This window comes from Mustela lutreola, chromosome X (assembly GCF_030435805.1).
Source record: "Mustela lutreola isolate mMusLut2 chromosome X, mMusLut2.pri, whole genome shotgun sequence".
In the NCBI taxonomy this organism is placed as follows: domain Eukaryota; kingdom Metazoa; phylum Chordata; class Mammalia; order Carnivora; family Mustelidae; genus Mustela; species Mustela lutreola.
Window position 1 is genome coordinate 101,845,868 of NC_081308.1, and position 25,722 is coordinate 101,871,589.

Genomic DNA, 25,722 nt, shown 5'->3' on the forward strand with positions numbered 1-25,722 from the left:
TCTGCCTAGAGGCTTGCCTTCCTGCCCTCTGCTTTATTGTCTTGCTGTAGTCCATCCTCCGAAGACAGAGATGGGGTCCTTCACTTGTCTCCTTAAAACCTTTTTGGCTCTTGATGTATCATCTCACAGAGGGAGAGCTAAAGCTCTTGCCATGACCTGCCGTCTGCCCTCAGCCGCTTTTCTAACCTTATGCCCCTAACACCTCAAAGACGCTGTGCTCTAACCTCTCCACGGGTACTCGCTTTTCTTCCATTTGTTTCTCTGCTTGGCACATACTTTCTCCTTCTGTTCCCTTTTGAACCTTATCTTTCAAGACTCCATTCAGATGGTTCTTAGACCATGAGATGTTTTCTGTTTCTCTCCTCACCCTCATGCCCACCGCAAGAAAGGGAGCACCCCTTCCCCTGTGCACCACTTTGCTTTTTCCTCGGTCCCGGACCTGAAATCATACTCCAATTTGTGGTTCATTCTGCATATTCCTTTAGGGATTCTGGGGACCATGTCTTACTCTTGTCCATGTCCCCTGTAATAACTGGCAGTGTTGTGCGCCCAGGAGTGGCTGGACAAATATTTGCGGATGTGAATTACCGAGGGGGCATGGACAGAGGTGCAGTGGGAGGTAGGGCAGAGAGATGATTTAAATAGGAAGTTGATTGGCCGAGAGATGGAGGCATTACTACGGAGCCTGGTTGGGGGCTGATTTTAATGCCTAGCTGTGGGGGAGGTGGGGAGTGCTGGTTCAGGGCTCTTGTCCTGCCTGAATCTTATTTTTAATCCTACTGAATCCCACTTATTATTAATCCCACTCAAATGAGATTGTCGTGTGGATCAAATAAAAAACACTTAAGGGGTACCTGGGTGGCTCAGTGGGTTAAGCCTCTGCCTTCAGCTCAGGTCATGATCTCAGGGTCCTGGTATCGAGCCCCGCATCGGACTCTCTGCTCAGCAGGGAGCCTGCTTCCTCCTCTCTCTTTGCCTGCCTCTCTGCCTACTTGTGATCTCTCTCTCTGTCAAATGAATAAATAAATTCTTTAAAAAATAATAAAAATATAAAACACTTAAAAAAATAAAGATCTCGGGGTGCTCGGGTGGCTCAGTTGGTTGAGCGGCAGCCTTCGGCTCGGGTCATGATTCCGAGGTCCTGGGATCAAGCCCCGCATCGGACTCTCAGCAGAGAGCCTGCTTCTCTCTCTCCCCCTCTCCCTGCCACTCTGCTTACTTGTGCTCTCTCTCTAGTTGTCAAATAAACAAATAAAATATTAAAAAAATAAAAAAATAAATAAAAATAAAGATCTATGTGACTAAAAGGTGCCTATATATATAATTGTATACTATAAATATATTTATTATATAAATATAATGTATTTATACATTATACATTATATTACATACATACATTATACATTACCTTACATACATACATTAAACATAAAAATTTATATATAAAATATTAAAAATATACAAGTATTTCTATAAAAAAATATATATATAACAGCCTTCTTAGCTTACTGGAAGAAAGAAGGCACACGATTCCATTTTTCCCAATTAGCTCTAGTCCAGATTGCCCTTCCTTTCTAGTGTTCCCAGCCTCTGCTTTCTTTATCTATTTATGATTCCTCCTCCCAAATATTTTCAAATCTATGAATCTTGAGGACTTACTATAGCCATTTAATTTCATCCTTTACCTACTTTGAAGATGAGAAGGGGGCACTTCTTTGGGTCCTTCTTGAATGATGGCCGTGTAGTGGGAAGTTCTGGATTCGTGAGGCTTTCTTGAAGTTAATGCCAAGGTGTTTGGGAGGGTGTGTCATTTCTTTTGGCACGACAGACAAGGTGGTAGTACAAGAGAGGACGTCATCATGTTTGAGCAAAGGAGGCGGCTTTTGTTTTCCTTCTGCGCTAGCGTTTGGTAGAGGTCATGTCCAAGTTTTTTTTTTTTTTTATTAATAAATTTATTTTATTTTATGTTTTTTACCGAGAGCCGCCATGTCATGTGAACCAACTCTAGTCCTTTTTTATGCTAATCTGATGCGTTTCACATCACACATGGGACCGTGAACCTGGTATCAGTAGTGCGTTTTGTGGTGCGATATGAAACAAATGCCAGGTTTATTTCAAATCCCATTAGAGCTTCTTTTCAAGGGCTGAGTTTGGAAATCTATAAATATGCAAGACAAACTTGCAGCAGGGCAAAAATAGTTGCAAACGTTTGCTGATTTTTACAGTGGCAGTGGGATTCTCTAGATGTGGAGGATGGGAAAGGGCCTTACCTGGTAATACTTGGTCAGCAGGTAGTACCTCATGCCAACTTTGTGCACAGATCGCTTTGCTCAGTAGTGAGGGGGAATATAAAAGGTACATCTGACACGGTCCTTCATCGTCTGGAAGTTTCTGTTTCTTGTTGAAAGAAGCAATTCTTCCATGAGAGTACTGACGTACGTATGAGCTGAGCTGAGGTAAAAATAAATAAACGAGTGGAGTCTAATACGGAAAGGCTAACTAGACTAACCGAACACACGCTTTTCCTTTTTTTCCCTCTAGTGCCCCAAAATGCGCCGTCATGCATTTGAACTGAAGATGCTGGATAAGTATAGCCATTATCTAGCCGCTGAAACCGAGCAGGAAATGGAGGAATGGTTGCTAACTTTGAAGAAGATTATTCAGATCAATACTGACAGTTTAGTGCAAGAGAAAAAGGAGCCGGTAGAAACAACCCAAGGTCAGAATTTTTAAATGGTTCATTATTGAGGTAAAGCTCTTCTCTTTAATCCGTGGGAATGTCCTTTGCATAGGGTGGGTCCAGAACTCTTAATCTTGGAGGTTGACCTACTTCCTCATTAGAAATAACTATGGAGGTTGATAGATTTTCTTTTTTATTATTTTTTATTTTTCGGTAAGAGTTGATGCTGCCTAGGGTTCTGACACATGAAATATAACCAGACTAAAACGGATAGGGAATTCATGGCAGATTGTCAAAAGTCCATTAAGGTTTTCCCTGTGCTTTCATAATCAGAATTCTTTGCAGTAAATCTAGCAGGAGAGGATGGGGTGGGAGAGATAGTTAGGCTGTTCCTCTTAGGTGATTAGTAATGGTCTGCATGGTTCGGAACATCTGCTTTTAATGAATTTGCAGAAGATGAAACTAGCAGCCAAGGAAAAGCCGAGAACATCATGGCCAGTTTGGAAAGGAGCATGCATCCAGAGCTGATGAAGGTACATCTTTCTTATGCAAACTTGTTTTCAGCTGAGACAATGCAGGATTGGCTATTAAAGTTTGAACACTGGAGTCCATTTGGCAATGTCATTTCGAAGTTAAAAACCACAGGAAATTAGTGAAACAGGTACAGATGGTAAGAGAAAAGTTACGCTCCTAAAGGTGGACCTGCAAGGGCCAACTAACGGTTTGGAAAATATTATTATTTTTTTTTCTCTAGGTATTGGGAGGTACTTCTAGATTTTTGTGACGTTACTGATGTTTTTTCTTACTCAGCATAATTACTATATGTCATTCATGAGATAAATATTCTTTATTCAAGGGGATATTGATATAAATCAAACAGGATATTCAGTCTAATGATTTGCATATGTTAACCTCATATGAAAATCACATCGTCTGTCTATATGTAAATCCATACAAATATATATATGAATAATTTAATCAGATAAAGATTTTGGTGATTGGACATCGTTTGTGTTAATTACTCCTATTCTGCTCTTTGGAGTTCGAAATGAGCTAATTTAGAAAGCGTAGAGGCCATTATCATACCTATGTTAGTAGGTTACATATTTTACTACATGGACTCCATACTATAGTAGAATAGGTTATAACTCATTTATTCATTTAAATAGCTCATTAAACCTATTTATATTTTTTTACTTTGTTCTTCTTCCTAGACTACTAAGTTACACAAGCTTAGGAGTTATTTTTTTCTACTTTAATTTTTTTTTTAATTTAAATTTATCCTTCTCTTAATCAAAAAATTATACTTCACGGTTGTTTTCCAAAACTTGGGAACACATTCACCATCCCCTGATCTAGGTTTTGTATGATTTTGTAGATGTTAACATATCCTTTCTGAGTCTTTGACATTCCTGTTCCAGGCTGTACAGCCACTGTGTTTTTCCTAAAGCGATGGAATTAGAATTATGTATAATATCTCATGGCTGGCACCCTGGTGATGGAAGAGACAGTGTTTTGTCATTTATTTTTCTTTTGCATTCAAATCTCTTGGATTCCTTTTTTATACTACTATGGCCCAGGCAATATTCTTGTTGTTAGGCGAGACACATAGGAAGTGTTAAGAACCTGGTCTGTAGCTTATCATGGGTCCTAGTGATAGTGACTCTCACCCAGCAAGCATCTTTTTTATCCATCTCAAGTAAATTGAGATGGGGAATAGTGTATTTCTGAAGATCTGTCTGATGGTAGTCTTCCAGATGAGATACCTTTTATTTTTAAGTAATCTTCACACCCAACGTGGGACTTGAACTCACAAACCTGAGATTAAGAGTCACATGCTCTGCTGACTAAGCCGGCCGGGCGCCCTGCACTAGCTAATTATTTAAATGTTATTTAGGATTCTTTTGAAGGGAACGAAGTAATGTTTGGTATGTCTGTTCTTAATTTTAGTATGGCAGAGAAACTGAACAGCTGAACAAACTCAGTAGAGGAGACGGAAGACAGAATCTCTTTTCTTTTGATTCGGAGGTCCAGGTATTAATGACACATTTCTTTAAGTAACCAGAGAATTGTCACTTATTTAGATAAACAACCTCTGGGAAATGTGGAAATCGCTGATTTCTGTAGCGCTGGGCAATACCTATTGCTTTCTATTTGTCGTGTTCACTTCGAACAGGTATTTTAACTGATGTCTGGCAAGAGACCGGCACAGGTGCAAATAGTTTAGGACTGATTACACATTGTTTCCCCCCCCCCCTCCATTCCCTGTATCTCTTGTCACCTGGTCTCCTCTAAAGAAATAAACGAGAGAACATTTAAAGATGGTTCCTGCGCTTTTAACCCGTTAAATACCAGCGCAGTCTAGTAGCAGCGGGTATCTGCAGTATGAAGAACACCGAGTCATACGAGGGGTGTGGTTTATTTCCTACTCCTGAGGGAAGCCTCGGAACTGGGCTAATGTTCGTGTCCGGCTCAATCCCACTTTCAGTGGAAAGTGGTGCCGGGAAGTGCAGGCTTATGTTCATTTGTGTGTCTCACCCTCTTTTGGGACAGTGAGGCCCTCTTTGTGCTAAGATCTATGTGGTTCATATTTAATTCTGTATTTTCTGATCGAATTACTGATTTGTTTAAATGGAGAAATTCAACTGTATGTAAGTCTTATGCCTGTTTTTCTGAGCATGTTTCACGAGAAAAATGAAATTATTTGCGGAAAGGTGAAATTTTTTTCATTTTTTTCCTCCATGAGATTTGTAATGAAAATTTGGAGGTTTTTTTGGGGGGGGGAATAGAAAAGCGTGCATTATACGTGCATTAATAGTTTTTTCTCAGTGAAAATAGATTGTAAAAATGTAATGGAGGAAGACTGATTTTGTCGTTTCCTTCTGCTTCCAGTGGTTTTCTAATTAAGTTTTATTTTTTGAAATGGCTAAAGTGTATAGTCTATATATAATGCAGACATTTTTCCTTAATAAAAATACTACACAAGAAAATAAAATTATTTGGGGGAAAATATTTTTAATGAAGTTTCATGTCCTGCTTTTTTCCATAGCAGTATGATACTGTTTTTATAAGTTAGGTGATTTTAAAAAAAAAGTACAGCTGGTCTTGAGAGCGTTAGTTCTAAGACACTCATTCAGAAAGTTGCCTGTTCCAGGCAAGTCTGAGAATTCTGAGTCTTTTATAGAACAAACCCCCGCACTCCCCCACCCCCAAACCCCTCCACGACTGGGCTTTAATTGGACATGTCAGGCTCTTTCACTGTATACAAAGAAGCCGATTGACTGTGGTTGAAACTCAATCCAGTGTCTTTAAAAAATTTGTGGTACAGTGTTCTTGTGGTCATGGAACTGAACTCAAACATAACATCACTTATCAGAGAGCTATGACAGCCAGTGAGGAATTCAGAGCTCTGATGAAACTTTAAAGCACGGAACGGTTGAATGTAGTGTTGATTCTGGAAGGCACTGTCCTTGCAGAGAAATCCGTGCTGTACGCGTTGAGTGCCTTTTCTAGGTGAAGTGCCCTCCTAGGGTATCAGCTTTCTCTTTGGATCACAGAACGATGTTTAGAGAGAGATCTTTCTATCACGGACCTTCGAGAATCAGGAAACACCGGCTGACCAAAGGAGATGGCTCCAGCTCGAGACTCCTGGGGAAAGCCCAGCGTCCCGGCATTGGGACTCACGGGCCTCAGAAGGGAAAGGATTTGGGGGCTGGGGTGGTTTAGTTCTGTGTCTCTTCACATTCCACTGTCTGAATAAGAGAGAAGGGAGAGCAGATAAATGGGCGGAAATGAGAATTGATCTCCATGGCAATGACTGGTCTCTGCCAGCTGAAGAGGGAGCTGTCTAGTCCCACACATTTGTATTCGGTTTATAGATAAATAGACTCTGGAGGTGGGGGGCGATGGCGCGTTCAGGTACGAATATTGTGCTTAGGCCTCTCTAAGGAGGATTTTGTCAGCGGTGCAGGCTAGGTCAGAACGGCTGTAATTATCCAAAGCTCTTCCGGCACAATACCTGTTTTGGCTCGAATTACTTGTGTTTCTCAGCTTGAGTTTTCCGTATTGGCGGTATATTCTATTCAGATTCACCCAATCATTTCCTGCCTCATTTGTCTCAGGTCTTAAAGTATAGTAAGTGGCCCCACAATGTATGCTTTTCCTTCCATTTGTGAGCAGAACTTAAAATGTGTTCAGATACTCAGAAGGAACAGAGGAACTCAGATCGCCTGAACTGTGTGAGCTGAGGAGGAGGATTCTTGAAGTTTCTTTGAGGAGGGACAGATTCCTCCCCAGCTGAGAGGAGTCCTTGACTCCTAATATCTGTTTTTTTTTTTTTTTTTTTTTTTTTTTTTTAAGATTTTATTTATTTGTCAGAGAGAGAGAGGGAGAGAGCGAGCACAGGCAGACAGAATGGCAGGCAGAGGCAGAGGGAGAAGCAGGCTCCCCGCCAAGCAAGGAGCCCGATGTGGGACTCGATCCCAGGACGCTGGGATCATGACCTGAGCCGAAGGCAGCTGCTTAACCAACTGAGCCACCCAGGCGTCCCCTAATATCTGTTTTTAAAACTTAAAAAAAAAAACTTTTTTGAAATACTAATAATTAAACAAATACATCTCTGGGGCAGTCAGGGCATACCCCCAGCTCTGTTAGAAGCTGAACTCAGTGTTTATCCCTTTTCGAAGCAGATGCGTCCCCCTTAGGTCATCATTGAAATGTAGGTCTAGCTGCCACTGACTCCCTAATTCAGATCCCCAACCCAGACCTCTGCTGTTTTCCCAGCCACTTAGTCCACCTCAAACTGGACACATCGTGAATGAAGCTCACCATCTCCACTCCTCCGTATCTGCCATTCTGTGTTACCTCACAACCAAGGTCGTGACACCACAGTCGAATTGTCTAAGTTAGAGACCATCATGTTATTCTTGATGCCTCTACTGTCTCCATTTTGCCATGGCCATTTTGCCCCCCCGTAGACCTCACAGAAGACACCATCTCCGCCATACTGAAACATGTATTTTGTGGGGAAGACTGATAACAACTAAGGACATATGAAAAAGTCATGTCAGAAGACTTAAATCAAGGAAAGGGAGTATAGACTTTCAGAGTGTGCAGTCCCCTTAGGGAGTTAAGGAAGGTCTCTGTGGAAATGCCAGTTGATAAGGAGACATGAATGAAATGAGGGGGTGAGCCATGCATCTGTCTGCCAGACCACAAATGCAAAGGCCCTGAGGTGGGGGTGTATTAGTATGTTGGAGAAAGGACTGAGGAGGCCAGTGTGGCTAGAACAGAGAGTGGGGGTGGAAGGGAGGCAGCAGTTGTGGGAGATGAGGTCAGAGGAGCTGAGGGGGGTAGGGACTTCTGTCATATAAGGCTTCATAGGCCAGGGTACAGACTTGTGACTCTTCCCTGCTTTAGATCAGAGTCTTATCATTTCCCTCTAGGATTTCTCTGTCAGTATTTGAACTTTGGTATGAGAGCTCTAGAAAGACCTATTGAATGAAAAAAAAGGGTTCAAACAAAGAATGGGTAGAGAAACTGTAGGATTTTGCAGTTTTTACTTATAGATCTGTATTAATATGAATCTTTTTTTTTTAAATGATTTATTATCATCTGTTTTGTAGAGGTTGGACTTTTCAGGAATTGAACCTGATATAAAGCCATTTGAGGAAAAGTGCAATAAACGTTTCCTGGTGAATTGCCATGATTTAACTTTCAATATCTTGGGTCAAGTTGGAGACAACGTAAAAGGACCACCCACGAATGTATGTATGACTTTTCCTTCCACCTTAAACCAGTGCATTAAGGAAATGCTTTGCTTTCTTTTTTTAATCACTGGAAGTAATTTACGGGATGAAAATTCCATAGCTATGTACTGTGATAAATTTGACATGGAGGCATTTCATACGTGTCTTTCTTTTGCCAAAATACGAATGGGTCTTCATTCTGAGAGGATTCATGACCATATTAACCAATTTAAAATGCAGATAGTGTAGGCTCTTGACGTTCTAAAGGGACATGTTCCCCGAACCTGGATGGTCCTCCAAGTTGGGAATTCTGCCAGAGAATGTGACTTCTTCTGTGAGGTTGGCTCATCGCAATGAGTAAGGAACACCAAAACCAGGCGGGGACACACATGCTGTGCAGTCGGCCGCCCTCCATCCTCCTAAAGTGAATTCATTTTGTTTTTCACAGCAAATTCCAACCTTGAGCTGTCGTGGATCATTTGAGTTACTCAGAAACACTTGAAACTATAAAAGTAAAAATCGCCAAAGAGCCTGCATTCATCCATCCATCTACCTTCCTTCCTTCCTCCCTTTCTTTCCAAGATTTTATCTATTTATTTGACAGAGAGCGACTCAGTGAAAGAGGGAACACAAGCAGGAGGAGAGGGAGGAGGGAGAAGCAGGCTTCCAGCCGAGCCGGGATCCTGATGCGGGGCTCAATGCAGGGCCCGATGCAGGGCTCCATCCCAGGACCCTGGGACCATGACCCACGCCAAAGGCACATGCTTAACAACCGAGCCACCCAGGTGCCCCTATGATCATCTTTCTTTTTTCGTTCTGGGTTTACCTTTGACAAATACCTGCAGTAATGACTTATTTTCTTCCAGAGCAGCTAAAATGCACTAGCAGACTTCCTGTGTATAAAGGGTTAATCTTTACACCATTTGGCACGAAATTTCTCTTTGTGACCAGCCTTCAAATACTGTCTGTAGGGACGAATTGTGTCTTCCCAAACTGCTGATGGGGCAAAGCTTTTGTCAAGTAATTTGATGTTGACTGATATTTGCTCTTATTAAAGGTCCAATCTAGTAAGCTGTAACATAACAAAAGGGAACATTCATTTTTATTCGATAATATTGGCATTGTTTTTCGGCGATTTCAGTAAACCTGTAGAGAATTACATGTTATTCAGAGAACAATCAATGTCCTTTAAATGTGGCTTCTGATTTCTCCTCATTTAAAGAAAGTGTAACTTGCAAAATTACCTATACCTGGCAGAAGTTAACATTTGATAGGCTGTTACTTCAGAGCACTCTGTCTTATATGCAAACGAGCCCTAATGCAGTTTTAGCCGAATGTCGAACTCAGAAAGGAACAGCAGTCGCAGAGCCTCGTGGAATCCGGACATCGTTTTGTCATTTTGCATTCCTCCCCCACCCCCACCAAAAAGTCTTCACTGCCAAATGTCACTGTTTTTGTTCCCAGGTTGAACCCTTCTTTATCAATCTTGCCTTATTTGATGTAAGGAACAATTGCAAGATTTCAGCTGACTTCCATGTAGACCTGAATCCCCCATCTGTCCGCGAGATGCTGTGGGGCCCCTCCACCCAGCTGGCCGGTGATGGAAGCCTGAAAAGCTCCTCCCCGGAGTCTTCTATTCATGGAATTGCTGAGTCTCAGTTACGCTACATAAAGCAGGTAAAGAGTCCTCTCGTAGCCGCCTGGAGAAGAAACCGAAACACACCCATGGGTTATTTCGCCCGCTCAGACCGATGTTTTCCCGGGCATTCCATCTCCCGTGAGGTCTGGCTAGGGGTTTTTCTGGGGACCGAAGCGGCAGGGACAGAATGGAAACCCCATAGCTAGCTACACCTCAGCAAAGGAACATTTTCAGTGGGACCGTGATGTGAGTCTCAGAGGAAGTGTTCTGTGAGCTGAATGTAGGTCACACAGACAGAGACGCATACCCCCAGCTCCTGTATGTACTTGCGAGCAAGGCAGGGGACGGCTGGAAGGCTTGTTTCTTTGAAGAAAACAGTGGACCCTGCCGTAGCCTGCCCCCCTTCCTGAATTCCCCGCTCCTGTGGGAATAGGTGGCCAGGTTTGGGTTTTGGCTTTTGTCTTGGTGTGCCGTCTTTAGTTCCAGGTATTTGTTAAAACACCATTGGATTTTTCCTTAGGACCAGCACAGAAAGCAACCCCTTGCAGAACTTTAGCCAAAGCCTGGCTGCTGACCAGAGAATGGAGTTCTGAGTGAGTGCAAGGAAGAGAAGGAAATTAGGCAGGGAAGGGAAGGTGCCCGTCTGAATGAGAATTCACTCGTCGGGGCAAGTCTTGTGACCTGTCACAGATCGGAGGCTGTATCTTTGCCAGACTTGAGTACAGGATAGGGGTTCCGTGTGTCTGGCTACACCCCTGGCTGAGGTGCCATTAGATCTGTGTTCCTCAAATTCCTGGCCTGCTAACCCCCGCCCCCCCCACAGCAAAATGTCCTGCATTGACGGTCAAATTCCTCCAGAATATCGTTCTTCCCAGTGGCCAAGTTGTCCGGAATTTGGGGATCTTCATTTGCGAGCGGGCAGTGTTCATGCTGACCCCCCCATGAATAGGTAGTTTTAATGGAGCATAAAGGCCCTTTATCCGAGGAGTTCTGGTTGAAAAGCAATGGGAGGGGACTGCTTCCGTCACATATGCAATGCCGCGCTCTACGTCCTGTCCAGTGCAAAGAGGCCTCTTTAGAAGGAGCTTGATGCTTCCCTTGCATTTTGACCTCTGACCTCCCTGCAGGCCATGAGAGGTTAGGCAGAACAGAATCGTCAGTCTTCCTTTTCGACTTCTGCAACTAAAAGGAAACTAGACTGTGACAGAATTGAAACTGGAAAGAGGCACAAGAACAAAGCAGTTCACGTTGTAAGATTTATTCCCCCCGCCATGAAAAGGTGGTGTCTTTTTTTCTGATTATAAAGCTAAATGTATTATGATGTAGAAGATTTGAACAAGACAAAAAACATAAAGAAAAAGTCGCTGCGTCCCATAGACAAGAAGTGTCAATATTTTGACCAACCTCTTTCCAGACATCTGTATATATATAAACGCATAAATCTTATATATGTTCTTATACAAACTAGATCCTGTTCATGCCATTTTATACCTGCTGTATTTGTTCCATATCATGTGGATCCTGGATCAGTATCTCTGGATCAGTGTCTCTGGATCGCTCACATTCAGAAAGGCTAATGTCGTATTCCATGAACTTAACTCATTGGGATATTTGTCATTTGGGATATTGTAAATAACACTACATTGGACATCCTTGTGTATGTTCATTAGCTCTCCTGTTGAATTATCTCCTTAGAATAAATACCAAGCATTGGGGTTTTTTGGATTCAGGATTATGCTCTTTGGTACAGATTGCTAAATGGTGGGGGAAGACTTTGCATGTGCAGTTACTTCCCTCCTTGGGCTCTGGATCTGTGGTAGCTTTTTGTCGCCTCTTTTTAAAAAAATTTTATTTGCTTATTTATTTGTCAGAGAGAGAGAGAGAGCGCGAGCATATGCAGGGGGAGCAGCAGACAGAGGGAGAAGCAGACTCCCCGCTGAACAGGGAGCCTGATGCAGGGCTCGACCCCAGGACCCTGGGATCATGACCTGAGCCAAAGGCAGACGCTTAACTGACTGAACCACCCAGGCATCCCTACCATATCAAATAAGCCCCTTTAAGCCAATGATGTGTTTACTTTATTTCTTGAGTGTACTTAGCTGTATGTTTAAGGCATGGAGTTTAACCTGTGGGCATGGGCTTTATCCCACTTGTAATCTAGGTCAGGAAGAAAATCAACAGTTTTTGCAGTATCTCCAGTATGCTGGAATTTTCCATTGACATTTCATGTAATCGTCATAGTCTTGTGAAATAGTGCACTTGTGGCTGTTTTGGAGGGGCGGAAAGGGCAGATCAGGAGGTGAAGGAAGCTGTCCATCATTACGCAGCCGAATGTGGAGAAGGCGGGATTGGAACCTAGGTCTGTTTCCAAGACTCCAGTCAACAATGGCCAGCAGAATGAAATTCCATGCTGCAGCCTATTGTGCAATGGTAGTGGAGGTGTTTGGAACACATGGGGGGGGGGTTGGGGGGCAGGAGTTAACTTAGAGGGCCATGCAGGAGATGTGGGGCTTGGGAGAAGAAGCCTGAAAAGAATAGAGGAGTGTTGGGAAGGTGACCCAAGGGACAGTGGCCTCAGATGGCTTGAAAATCTTGCAATCTTTTCAGACCAACTGATGGAACTGGGAAGTGGTTATTGATTTCAACTAGTTGAACATTTTATTTTGGAGAATTTTTTTAAATTTTTATTTATTCATTTGACAGAGAGAGATCATAAGTAGGCAGAGAGGCAAGCAGAGAGAGAAAGAGGTGGAAGCAGGCTCCCTGCAGAGCAGAGAGCTCGATGCGGGACTCCATCCCAGGACCCTGAGATCATGACCTGAGCCGAAAAGCAGAGGCTTAACCCACTGAGCCACCCAGGTGGCCCTGGAGAAATTTTTTCCTCAACGTCTTCCCATTTAGGGGGAGGAAGCAGTGCTGTGTTGGAGAAAGACTGAATGTAGGTGGATCTGAACCCGGGTCCCAGCTCTCCCATTCTTCAGCAATGACAACGAGTTCAGCAGTTGTTTTTTTTTTTTTTTTAAAGGTTTTATTTATTTATTTGAGAGCGAGAGAGAGCAGAGAGGGAGAATACATGAGGGGGAGGATGGGCAGAAGGAGAAGCGGGCTCCTCACAGAGCAGGGAACCTGATGTGGGGCTCGATCCCAGGACCCTGGGATCATGACCCAAGCTGAAGGCAGATGCTTAACCCATGAGATACCCAAGCGCCCCAAGTTCAGCACCTCTTACATGCCACTGTATTTCTCTAGCTTCTTTATCAAGGTCCTTATTTTCATAACAGCATAGCAAAGTAGGCAGGCACTATTACCATACCCAATATACAGATGAGGAAATGAAGGCACAGAGCTGTTCAGTAGCTTGCCCCGGGGTCACAGAACTTAGATGAGGAACAGGACCTGAAAGTAGGTCTAGCAGGTTTCAAAGCCAGGTGTTTACCCCTGTGGTATACTGCTTCTGTGTTACCTGAGAGAGGAGGAGAAGGCCCAGTTCCCCAGAGTTCCCAGAAAGGGCTGTCTTGGTGGCCACAGCCCTTCTAGCAAGGCGGCTCGGCTCGAACAGCAGCATAATCTGTAGTAAGAGTTCGGTGGATGGTGGTTGTCTGGGGGCCATCCTAGGCCTTCCCCATCTGTTCACTGGAGTCTTTCTCTCCAGTGGCTTTCTGAGAACAGTGGGAAAGGAGGGAGTTGGATCCACTGAGTAATTTTGCCCCCTTGTGACCCTTATTCTCAGCTGCCTGGCATTTTCTTCCCAGAAGCCTTGATAGAGCTCAGCTCCCCCATGTCTCCCAAGGTCAGACCTGACTGACTTTAGGTTGGGCTTGTGGGGGAGATGCTGACTCTTGGAGGCCTGCCTCCTTGTGACTCCATGGGCTCCCTCCTTGGGGCAGCTGTTATTAGCCTGGTGAAGGGGTACAGCATCTCCCCTGCAAAGCCCTACCTTGCTGTGGGCTCTGTAAGTGTTGGGGACTGGGGTGAGGGGGCCTCACCCCTTCTTTAGAGGGAGAGGGGCAGTAAAGGGGGTAAGAATTAACCCTGAGGTTGGGGGCAGCTGCATCCGTGCTCCTAGGTGGAAAAGGATGGCTGGGTCAGAGGCCTCGTCTACAAGGGCCAGACTCTCGGGCCACATGGGTATTCCCCAGCTCTCTCTGGCTACCCTTCTGTGTTCTGGGGACAGGGAGAGTGCTAGAAGCTGACTGGGACAAAAGGTAGAACAGCGCTGATGGCGTCCCCTTACCCTGGAATCCCTGGTCATTTTAAAAAATGAATGCTTCGATGCCTCAGCACTCTTATCTGTGAACAGGAGGAAACAATAGTACCTGCATGCAGGGGCAGCTATAAGGCTCTGACAAAGTGCACAGTTCCCAGAAAGGGCCAAGCACGGTGCTAGGCCGCCATGTTTGTTCAGCATGACATGACCAGCAATAGAGCGCAGTAATGGTGATCACAGATATCCAAGTGAAAGCCATTGTCAGAGTTTTCAAAATGAGTGAACATTAGCTGTAGCAAAAATCAGTATTGCTGCTCTTATCTGTCCTCATCATGTGAAATGTCGGCTGTATGGGCCTCAGGGCTCAGAGGCAGCATAGCGTGGGCTGGATGTATAGTCTGGAAGCCCTGGCCACAAGCTCCTTGTTCGCTTGCAGCATAAACTTCTGTAAGCCCTCGGTTTCTTCATCTGTGAAATGGGTACATCCTAAGTGCCTGCATTCGAGGTCTTTTTCCTGAAGATCAAGGAAGATAACGCACAAAACCATCTAGGACAGTTAGGTGACCATGTCAGTAGGGGCTGGCTGCCAGGCGCATCTCCCCACCCAAGTGGAATGCTCCTGGGAGTACCAGGAATCGGGTTCCATGGCCTTGTGAGTGTTTCGGGCCACTTAAGTAATAAGTGAGTGTTCCTAGGGTGCAGTACAAGGAATCCATACAGGAAGTCTTTGGAGTAGCTGTTACTCTCATCATCCCCATTTCTTTGGTGAGAAACCTGAGGTGTAGACATGGGATGGGGATTTGCCTTCACCCCTACGTGGTGGAGCCAGAGGTTTGAACCCAGGACCTGTTAACTCCCAAGCAGTGTTTAACCACTTCCTTCCTTGCTCACTGCTTGGGAATTCAAAGGTGAATCAGCCATTCCAAGTGAGATATATATATAGGATATATATATATATATATATATATCCTTATATAAATGGATTCTGGTGGGGCGTGGGGGATGACTTGGGGTCTCACACGGGGTTTTCTCATCTTTCCCGGAAGCCGTGGAGTGCTTGCTCCGGAGCAGGTAGGATATTCTGAAAACTGGAACGCACGATCTGAACACAGTTGGTAATACACCAGGTAGAAAAATAATACCTGGTCGAATCCCAGGAATGAGTTTTTCCCTTTGAATTCATTTGTGTGGTGCTCCTTTAAACAACAGATCTAATCAACTAACTGGCTCTTTGGCAAATAGTCTCCTTGGGAGGAGCTGGACAGTGGATGACACGGTGGTATCAGAAAGCATCTGTAACTCTGGCTGCATCTACGTTCATAACCCTTAAGTGGACTGTACAGGAAAAAACCAACTTTTGGACTCTCTCTCCTCACCTGAAAAGCGCAGGCGCTCTTTAAGTGCAGTAAAGCATTTGCTTCCTCTTAGCTATAATTAGTATTAATTGCAGGTGAATTGCTCTGGAGTTAACATGCAGCGACGTTTGAAAATGCACATTCAGTTGCACTTGAGAAATGCGTGCTATTTCAGCACGGGCCCATGAAGCCAAACAATATGTGTCGTATTAATTAGGTATGAAAAGGCACCTTGCGAACACGGCCAAACACGAGAGGCCAAGTGGTAATGGCGACAGCTGTACCTCAGGGACAAATAGATGTGAAGTTAGTGACCAGAGCAGGTCGGTTTTGAAAGAAGCTTTAGGAGCTGTGTGAAAGGAAAGGCTGTCTATTTTCAGGGTCCTACACATGACCCTGCGTTAGAGGTCACCCTTTGATGCTAAGCACAGGACTAGGAATCATCGACCACCCAACGGTATGCATGAAGTCACATTAAAATGTCTAATGGGAGTCATTTTTTCTCCCTCAGGGAATTTTCTCCGTGACGAATCCACATCCTGAAATTTTTCTGGTTGCAAGAATTGAAAAGGTGCTCCAGGGAAACATTGCACACTGTGCGGAACCCTACATCAAAAATTCGGACCCAGCAAAGGTAGTGGCAATGCTAGTTTGTGACCGTTTCAGCTTAATGTAAAATTTGCCTTTTGCTGATATTTTAAATGGTACTGTTAATGACCCCTCCAGGGAGCCTTGTTCTCTAAATGCGGTGTGCCATGTGAGTATGCGTGCTACAGCTTGAATGTGAGCCCCCCCCTTTTCATTTATGTTCTGTTTACATGACAGTCTGATTGCTGCTTGCTTATCAAAGTAAGAGCAAAAGGCTTTTAGGCGACATCTGCTCATTGACACCATATCCTTGGCAGTAGCTTACTCTTTATTTCCAACCCTTCCATTCAGCTCTAGAATGTCAGAGCTGGGAGGTCCAGCCCTGGCTGTGATAAGCACACAAAAGATAAGAGAGCAAGAGATTCATGGAGCTAAGTGAATTCAATTCGAGGGGCCGTCCTTTATTCTGAGATTTTTGTTCTTCCTACCTTTTTGAACATTACGCCTGTGTGTCTTTCACGGAATGTTGGCATATGAAATGGTAGCGACTGTTTTTTTTTTTTCCTTAAAGATTTTTATTTATTTATTTATTTGACAGACAGAGATCATAAGTAGGCAGAGAGGCAGGCAGAGAGAGAGGAAGGTAAGCAGGCTCCCCGCTGAGCAGAGAGCCCCGATGTGAGGCTCCATCCCAGGGCCCTGGGATCATGACCTGAGCCTAAGGCGAGGCTTTAACCCACTGAGCCACCCAGGCGCCCCCGTAGCTACTGTTTTAACTGTTGAAATGTCTTCGGATGGCAACATGGAAAGTCAGCGACCCCTGTAATCGTCCAAATTTCTAGATCATGAAATCCAGACTCCTGCAAATGAGTGACCTGGTCCTTTCCTCCTGTTTTACAAATGAGAAAACGAAGGCCCAGAGAGCGAAAGCATGCGTGGCCTGTTTCATTAGCGGCACTGCAGCTACTGTGTATTTACAAAGAGTCGATCTGTCATACGTGGTATCTGGTTATGTGTCCAAATAGTGTTTACTGAGCGGAAGATGCTGAGGGGACATGTGACTAATTTGTGTGCGAGAGAAAAGTCTCAACGATGTAGATAAGAGCCTCTAGCATTCTGCATCTCTGGGGATGAGCATCCGGCCGGCATTTTGCAGCTGGTTTCGGCTCTGTGGGCTGTTAATCTTCTGTCAGCTCCAGCGCCTTGCAAACAGCAGCTCCTTGCCCAGCCAAACTAATTGCATTGACTCTTGGTCACTTGGCTTTTTATCTTTGGAGTAAAAAGGTCAACTGTATTCAGAACAAACTTCTCCCAAGAATAATGAGTGTCTGCCAGCTCATGTGTGAAAGGAAATATGCATTAAAAATGCTCAAAATTTTCCCAGTAGAGATCTTTGGTACAAAATGTGCCCTACACCTCTTTTCATCCATCTTTGGATATCCTGATGAAGGCTCTGTTAATGATGAAACACAAAACACTTTTTTTAAAAAAACCCCACCAAACTCTGGTCTTGGGGTGCCTGGATGGCTCAGTAAGCTAGGTGTCTGCCTTGCCCTCGGGTCATGACCTCAAGGTCCTAGGATCAAGACCTGCTTCGGGCTCCCTGCTCAGCGGGGGGCCCGCTTCTCCATCTCCCTCTGCCCGCTGCTCCCCCTGCTTGTGCTCTCTCTCTGCCAAAAAATAAAATAAAATCCAATTGAATTTAAAAACAAGGAAAGAAAGAAAACTCTAGTGGAAAGTGGATAGCTGCCGCATCTTGTGTTTGTTTTTATTGGGAGCTCTTTCTTTTTCTTTTTTGCCAGACTGGGATGTTTTACATTGGTAAGTGGGGGAAATTACTGTGTGCTGTGAGTCTTTGGTTGTTCAAACACACGCTAGTGTGTCTTCTTATTTCTGCCCCTAGACGGCCCAGAAGGTGCACAGGACAGCAAAGCAAGTGTGTAGCCGCCTTGGACAATACAGAATGCCCTTTGCTTGGGCTGCCAGGTTTGTACAAATATAATCCTGACCTTTCTGTTCGCACTCATCTGTAAAGTTCACGGCTGTCATCCTTGCCGGCAGCGTTTAGCGGGCGGTCTCTGACAAGCCAGGTTTATCCTTGGACACTTGGGACGTGGCCGGGTCCTCTCAGGGACCAAGTGGCTCTAGCAGCAGACATTTCTCTCTGGGGGCTGGGAGTCTGAGGTCCGGGTGCCAGCATGACCGGGTGATAGCGAGGAGCCTCTTTTAGGTTGCAGACAGCTAGCTGGCTTCTCCTTTATCTTGATCTAGCTGGCCTCTTCTAAGGGCACTAATCCCATTCATGAGGGCTCCAGCCTCCTGACCCAATCACCTCCCACACGCCCCTCCTCCTAATGCTGGCACTTTGGGGTTTGGCTTTCCACGTGGGAACTTAGGTGGGAGGTCACAGACGTGAGCTCTTCCACGGGATATGAGAATCCTTTTTCTTGCAATTTGCTGTGCCTCCAGGAGCCTTCCATTTCTTCATCTGTGGTGCTTCAGGGAAATTGGCTTTGGCCTCGGTTCCCAATCTGACCACCACTTAATTTTATTGCATTCTAAAGCAGAGTTTATTTGCTACAGTAATGGAATTTTTTTGCCCTCCCCAGAAAACCCGAGATTTTAGCGAATTATGTGCAGCGTGCCCACTGTTTCAAAGCTGGCTAAGTTTATGCTTTGAAAAGCTATCCTAGAATATTTCTGGAAACTGTACTAAAAATGAGAAGGCAAAAGAATGCGGTTGTTAAGTGCAAGTGGGTCATTCATGAATAGACTTGGTTTCTGATGACAGATGCGTGAAACCTGTCACGGGTAGTATATGTGGAAGGGTGTTATCTCTAGTTCATCTCTTATGGTAGGTTATATATTTTTTCCCCCAGTTCTTGCAAGTCTACATACAGTGATGACTTAAAATGTCTTTCTTGTACCCCATCCCTTTGAAGTTCAGGTTCACTGGTTTGTGAGTGGTATAGCCTATACAGCTCACTGAAACTTCTGGGGGAAAGGGCACCATGTTCTGAGTAATTCAGTCCACTGTGTTCGCTGGGTGTTGGGGAGTAGCATAAGGGGAGGAGATTCTAAGCTAATTAACTCTTCTGTCAGTGTTTATAATCATTTCATTTGGGGGAAGCTTTCAGAACATACTGTGTGTTGGTAGATGAAAAAGCATGCTTGTCCTCGTTTTGTGGGCTAGTTTCAAAAAAAAAAAAGAAAAGAAGAAGATAACCACGGTTGGTGAATGGCGAAGAGTCACAGAGGTTGGTCTGTTTAGGAACTGGCGGGGGTGAAGTGTGGCTTGTGGACACACGTCCTTAGTGGTGCTCTGGCCTGAGAAGTCTGTCACTGCTGTTGGGATTATTCAGAGTTATCTGGGAACCCTGTACAAGACGATTCTAAGTGCTTTAATGTGTACCTTCTTGAGAGGTGAGAACTGTTATTCCTGCTTGGTAGAGGAGGAAATTCAGCCATGGAACAAGTTAAAAAAAAAAAATCCTTGCCCAACTTCCCGGAGCACATGGCCAAGCCAGGATCTGAACCCATAGCACGTGACCTCCGCCCATGCCAGACCACGGTAGCGCACAGCCCACTGTCGTGGCTGTTCAGTGCTGTTTGGTCAGTAGGAAAATGAGTTTAGAAAGTAATTTAGATATTAATTTAAAAACCTTTGAACGTAGACGCTCTGATTCCCTGTTCTGATGAGTAATTGGGCTCCCTTTTCCCTCCTGCAGCAAGAACTCACTCTAAAGGCTTGCCTGGGGTATTTTAAAGATGTATGCTAAACCCCTGTTTACTGAAAATAAAGGAGGTATGCTTAGAAGTAGGAACCATAGTTAATGCCTAGAAGCACATCTTAGGAGGCTTGGTGGGGGGGATTATGTTTTTGGCTAGAGCTGCTCCCAGTGTGTTGGGGGCTTGGCCATTACGGCCTATTTTAGCAGTAAGAAGCTGCCTAAAAATGGGATGGGGTCGGGGATGCCTGGGTGGCTCAGTCAGTTAAAGCGTCTGTCTTTGGCTCTGATCATGGTCCCGGGGTTCTGGGATCGAGCCCCACATGGGGCTCCCTGCTTAGTGGAGAGCCTGCTTCTCCCTCTCCCTCTGCCTTCCGCTCTGCCTACTTGTGGTCTCTCTCTCCATCGAATAAATAAATAGAATTTTTTTTTTTAATGGGAGAGGGAAGAGGGGTAAGGAATCATCCACACTTGTATTTGGAAACTCTACGTATATCTTGTAAACTTTGTATAAATTGACCCTAAAGCTTTAACTTAATGGTCATCAACTTAGAGACACACTTTACCTTTGATTCAAATGCATGTGTTGTATGTATCTAGCTTGGGGGATTCTCACAAATGTTTCCAGTCACGTGACTACCATGCCAACCAAGATCTGGAGCGTGTCTGACACTTCAGAAAGTTTCCTCCTGCCCCTGTCCAGGCAGCCATCCCACTCCCATCACTCAGCCACCACGCTGATGGGTACCACTACAGATGACTTTTTTCTATTCTAGACCTTCCTACATAGGGAATCCTGCCGTATGTACTTTTGCATTTGGTTTCTTGTGCTCAGTTTGGCTTTGAGGTTCATCCACATTCTTGTAACATATCTGCCCTTCACTCTGAGTAGTATTCCACTGTCTGAATACACAACTGTGTATCCGTTCACTTGTTGATGAATATCCAGGCTGTTTCATTTCGGGGACGTAACAAGTCTGTGGCGAACATTTAGGTGTCCTGTGGAAATATGCCTGAGAGTGGACTTGCAGGGTCAGAGGGTGGGTATGTGCTGAATTTCCCAAGAAATTACCCAATGAGTTTTCCAAAGTGGTCGTACCACGTTGAATGTGCACCAGCAGTAAGTTTGTATTAATTTGTCAACACTTGAGAATTAAAAAAAAAAAAAATTCTCTTGTTGTTTTAGACCCATTTTCAAGGATACTCAAGGTTCTCTGGATCTGGATGGGAGATTTTCTCCTTTGTATAAACAAGACAGTAGCAAGCTTTCAAATGAAGACATTCTCAAGTTGCTCTCAGAGTACAAGAAGTAAGTGCTACTGTAGTAAATTGATAAAATAGATGAATTACAGTTTCTTGATACGATGAATGCGAGTCATATGTGGGAGAAACTGAATGCTTTGGAGCATTTTTGGATTTGGAAGTTTGCATATAGGGTAACCAGTGCGTTCAGTATTCATAAATTTTAAGTATAAAATATTTCTTATTTTACACCTAGGCCAGAGAAGACCAAATTGCAGATTATTCCTGGGCAGCTCAACGTCACCGTAGAATGTGTTCCTGTGGAATTATCAAGTAAGAATTCACATGTTAAAAATAAACCTCAAAGGGCTACATTTGAATCTCAGGTTTTTAATCTTTTCAATATATTTCTTGAGGTTTACACGGTGCTTTAAGTGCCTAGGGCTGCCATAAGAAACTCCTACAATTGGCTTAAGAAACTGCCATAAGAAACTCCTACAGTTGGCTCCTTAATTGGCTTAAGATGACAGATTCATTCTCTCCCGGTTCTGGAAGCTGAAAGTCAAGATCAGGATGTTAACAGGACTGCATTCCCTCCTAGTGCTCTAAGGCAGACTCCCTAGTCACTGGATTTAGGGCCCACACTAAGGCAGTATGATGTCATCTTGACATCTGCAAAGACCCTGCTTCCAACTGAGCAGCCAGGTGGCCCTGTAAAGACCCTGTTTCCAAATACAGTCATATTCTGAAGTTCCGGTGGCCATGAATTTTTTGGGGATGGGGGACACTATTCAATCCAGCACATGTAGTGAATAGTTACAAATTAGGAAGGGTGTTAAGTTGATTTTATCAGATGCTGTTTCATATGTAATATATCCTGTAGTGGCTCTTCCCTAGTCAGTTTCTGCTGCTTTTTGCCTTGGGTAAATCCCATCAAGGAATCCAAAAGGAAGAGAGTTTCTTTTCCTCTCTAAAGACAAGGATCTAAGATCTCAGAAGAAGAATGGGCAGAAGACAGAAAAGACACTTTGCAGGAAGTAAAATGGAGTGGCTAATAAAAACTTGAAAAATGTTCAAATCTCTGTAATAATGCCACTAATGCAGTTAAAGTAGCAAAATGCTTTTCTTCTCTGTCGCATTTACAAAAATGTTTTAAAGTGCAGCTGTCTTAATGCTGGCTGGGTTTTAGCCAGGCACCATCACCTGTCGTGGGTAGGAACACGATGTGGTAATCGATGTTCACAGATGTCTAGAACTAAGGCATTTTGATTCTGAGCCTCTCTCTATCCGTTCATTTACTGAACAAACTTTGCAGTAATGGAGATTAACATCTAGGAGTGACAGACAGTAAATAAGAAAACAAATGAGCATTTTGAGTCGGTGATTGGGGTGGCCAAGGGAGGTCTTGGTCTGGCTCAGAAACTGAAGAATGTGAAGGAGATAGTATATGGTGGTTGGGGACAGTATGTTCCAGATGGAGGGCATTGCATATGGAAAGAACGTGAGGCGGGAGCAAGCTTGGTTCATAGGAGCAGAAAGGAAGCCAATGTGGTGTGTGGTGGGAGCAATGAAGATGGGAATGAAGCAGGAGAAGTTCTGCAGGAAATTGGATAGACCACAGTAACTCTTTAAAGGGTTGGATCTTAGTTCACGTGCCATAAGAGGTCACTAAAGGCTCATAAGCAGAGGCGTGGCACCAGATTCACACTCCAGAACACCTAAGAGTACAATGGATTATTTTTTCCCTAAAGAAATAATTTGGAACATAGACAGGAGTTTATGCACAAAGGTGTTCTTTTTCACGTCGTTTATTTTGGAGAGAGATTGGAAACAACCTAAGAATCCAGCACTGTCGGTGTGGTTAAGGTGTGATGGTGTACCAGGAAACTTCACGCAGCCTTTCATGAATGATGTTGATCTAGAGTCCACAGAAGAAAACATTAGATCAAATGCCAAACAAAAAACAAAAAAACCCCAAAACCCAACCCAGGATCAAGTTCCGTATATACAGTAGAATTTGTTTATTATTACGTAAAACAGATATCGAAAGGAGACGAGAAGAAAATATGTCAAAATAACTAACAGTAGTTCTGTCTGGACACTGGACCCATCACTTGTCTCCATCACTTGTCCACTCTAAGTATCACTGTAATAATTAGAGAAACCCGAACCCAGCAGAAAACACTGTGTCCTCAGGTGTGACTCTTCCTGGGTCTTCCTGTTCGATCAATACTGCAGTGCAGCAGGGACAAGCAATGTTAGAGCTCCTTCAGTATATGAATCACCTCTAGTCCCAGGGCTGCTCGGATAACCTCAGCTGCCACACTTTCCTGAGCCTTCGTGCTTTTCACCTTCCAGAGTATTGAATTTATTATTGGCAACACATCCCAAGATCTGTCATTTGCAAAGGCCTCCTTTATTTCTTGGTGAAAATTGCACCTGCACCAAGTTAACTTTTTGCAGAGTGACTATCCATGAGCTAATTGGAGGCATACATTCACTGTTAGTTCCCTGATACCAATAAAAATTTGCAGTGAAAGCTAAATTGCAGCCACAGGAGGAAAAAATGTAATGGATTTCTCTGCAGAGTTTAAATTTGTAAAAATTATGATGTGTTATATTTGGCAAATCACTCTACATTGAGAACGAACCAGCAATCGTGTCTGGTTGGGATGGTCCCACTCAAATCAGTACCAGGCTACGCCATCTTGTCCTTCTGGATGCTTAAAGTGGTTGTATGACTTTTTGTCAATCACTAAGAATTCTGTTTGTGAAATCACTCTTTGAGAACGCAGTCTGCGTATATTTTTATAAAGGCAGGAATGTGTTCGTGATTGCTAAATTGTATTATCTTTGCCTGTTTTCTTTCTTCTGGCATAGATTGTATTACTTCTTCATATGTGCCCCTGAAGCCTTTCGAAAAGAATTGTCAAAATATTACTGTGGAGGTCGAAGAGTTTGTTCCAGAAATGACAAAATACTGTTATCCATTTACTGTTTACAAAAACCATCTGTATGTATATCCCTTGCAATTAAAATACGATAGCCAGAAAACATTTGCCAAGGTAAGCAGTATGAACTGTACATTTTGGGGTATAAAATGCAATTCATAATTTTCTGGTTTTAGGACTCATTTTGAGTGATTAATCATTTTTAGGCAAGGAACATTGCGGTGTGTGTGGAATTCCGGGATTCAGATGAAAGCGACGCTGGCGCTCTAAAGGTTTGTTTATAATCTCGAAAAGCATATGCTTTTAGTGTAAAGTGCCTGGGTGACTCAGTGGGTTGGGTGTCTGCCTTCGGCTCAGGTCATGATCCCAGAGTCCTAGGATCAAGCCCCTCATCGGGCTGCCTGCTCAGTGGGGAGTGGCTTCTCCCTCTCCCTCTGACCCATCCCGATTGTGCGCACACACATGCCCTCTCTCAAATAAATAAATAAAATCTTAAAAAAAGAAGACGATAAGAAAAAAAAAAAGATGACGATAATGATTTTGGTACTTGGTGGTTTTATAAGCTAAGTTTAATTTCTTTAAGCGCCACAAAGAAAATGTACTCAAGAGATGATGGTGCTATTGCCTTTTCTACTCTGACACATTAACTGTAAGGATAAAATATTTAAAAAATATCCAAACAAGGTAGGAGCTTGTGTAGCTTTAAAAATGGGTAAGCTTCATAGACCAGCATTTTGCTTTTGCACCTCTTTGATTTTGCACCGCTCTGATGTGCCATCACAAGGTCATTTTCTCCTGTGACCTGATAGTTTCTAATGGTATCATCAGGGGACTGTAAACTCTTTTCTCCTTGAAACCCGAACAGGCTTCGAGCTATCAGAAGCACAGCATGACTGCTTTGATCTGAGACAGGACTTCTCCGCTGGTGCCTCCAAACTTGGATTCCTGGTGGAGGCCAAGTAGAATCTTAGTGTTCTCTGATGGAACAATCCTTAAATACCTCTCACGTCACCGGGCCTCTGTCTTTTCACTCTTGAGCATATTAATCAGAGGCCTGAAAGAAAAGTTCCAAGAACATTTAGCTGTCACGATTGGTTTGGCTGGGCCCCTACTTCTCTAGCTTGAGCCTAAATCAGACAGATGACGGCTAGTCCTCCACTCAGACCTCCTGGGGGAAAAGCCTGAAAACCCTTAACTAAGCCATTGACTGGATGTTTAATAACCCCCAGCTTTGAAAAGAGGTGTTTCATTGTTTTTGTTTTTTTGTGTTTTGGGAGGGTTTTTTGTTTGTTTGTTTTTTGTTTTATTTTGTTTGTTTCCACCGAGAAACCTTAGTTAAGAATTAGCTGGCTCAAATTAGGTGCATTTTCTCTGATTCCCTCCTCACTGGACATGAGAATGACTCTTCCTTTTCCCCCCATGCAATGTCCTTTCGTACCCTTAAAGAGTCTTAGCTTACCCCTCCACAGTTCCCGCAAATTGCCTCCAGAACTGTATTTCAGGAGAATTGGCAATGCATTCACAGGGAGTTCTGAATTTCATTTCTTAGCTGGCCTAGAGGCTGGCTCTGAAGTGACAGGGCGAG

The 25,722-nt window shown here is 43.8% G+C and overlaps 1 protein-coding gene across 2 annotated transcripts in view; it reads left to right on the forward strand.

Moving 5' to 3' along the window:
• The window catches only part of DOCK11 (dedicator of cytokinesis 11), a 188,584-nt gene that overhangs the window by 65,264 nt on the left and 97,598 nt on the right, over positions 1 to 25,722 (forward strand). For both annotated transcript variants that reach the window (XM_059158508.1, XM_059158509.1), the window contains exons 8-18: positions 2,542 to 2,719; positions 3,134 to 3,213; positions 4,631 to 4,714; positions 8,305 to 8,445; positions 9,892 to 10,104; positions 16,140 to 16,262; positions 18,120 to 18,202; positions 21,131 to 21,253; positions 21,443 to 21,519; positions 24,067 to 24,251; positions 24,344 to 24,409. In XM_059158508.1, the coding sequence (XP_059014491.1) occupies positions 2,542 to 2,719; positions 3,134 to 3,213; positions 4,631 to 4,714; positions 8,305 to 8,445; positions 9,892 to 10,104; positions 16,140 to 16,262; positions 18,120 to 18,202; positions 21,131 to 21,253; positions 21,443 to 21,519; positions 24,067 to 24,251; positions 24,344 to 24,409 (1,353 nt within the window). The remainder of the gene's footprint in view (positions 1 to 2,541; positions 2,720 to 3,133; positions 3,214 to 4,630; positions 4,715 to 8,304; positions 8,446 to 9,891; positions 10,105 to 16,139; positions 16,263 to 18,119; positions 18,203 to 21,130; positions 21,254 to 21,442; positions 21,520 to 24,066; positions 24,252 to 24,343; positions 24,410 to 25,722) is intronic.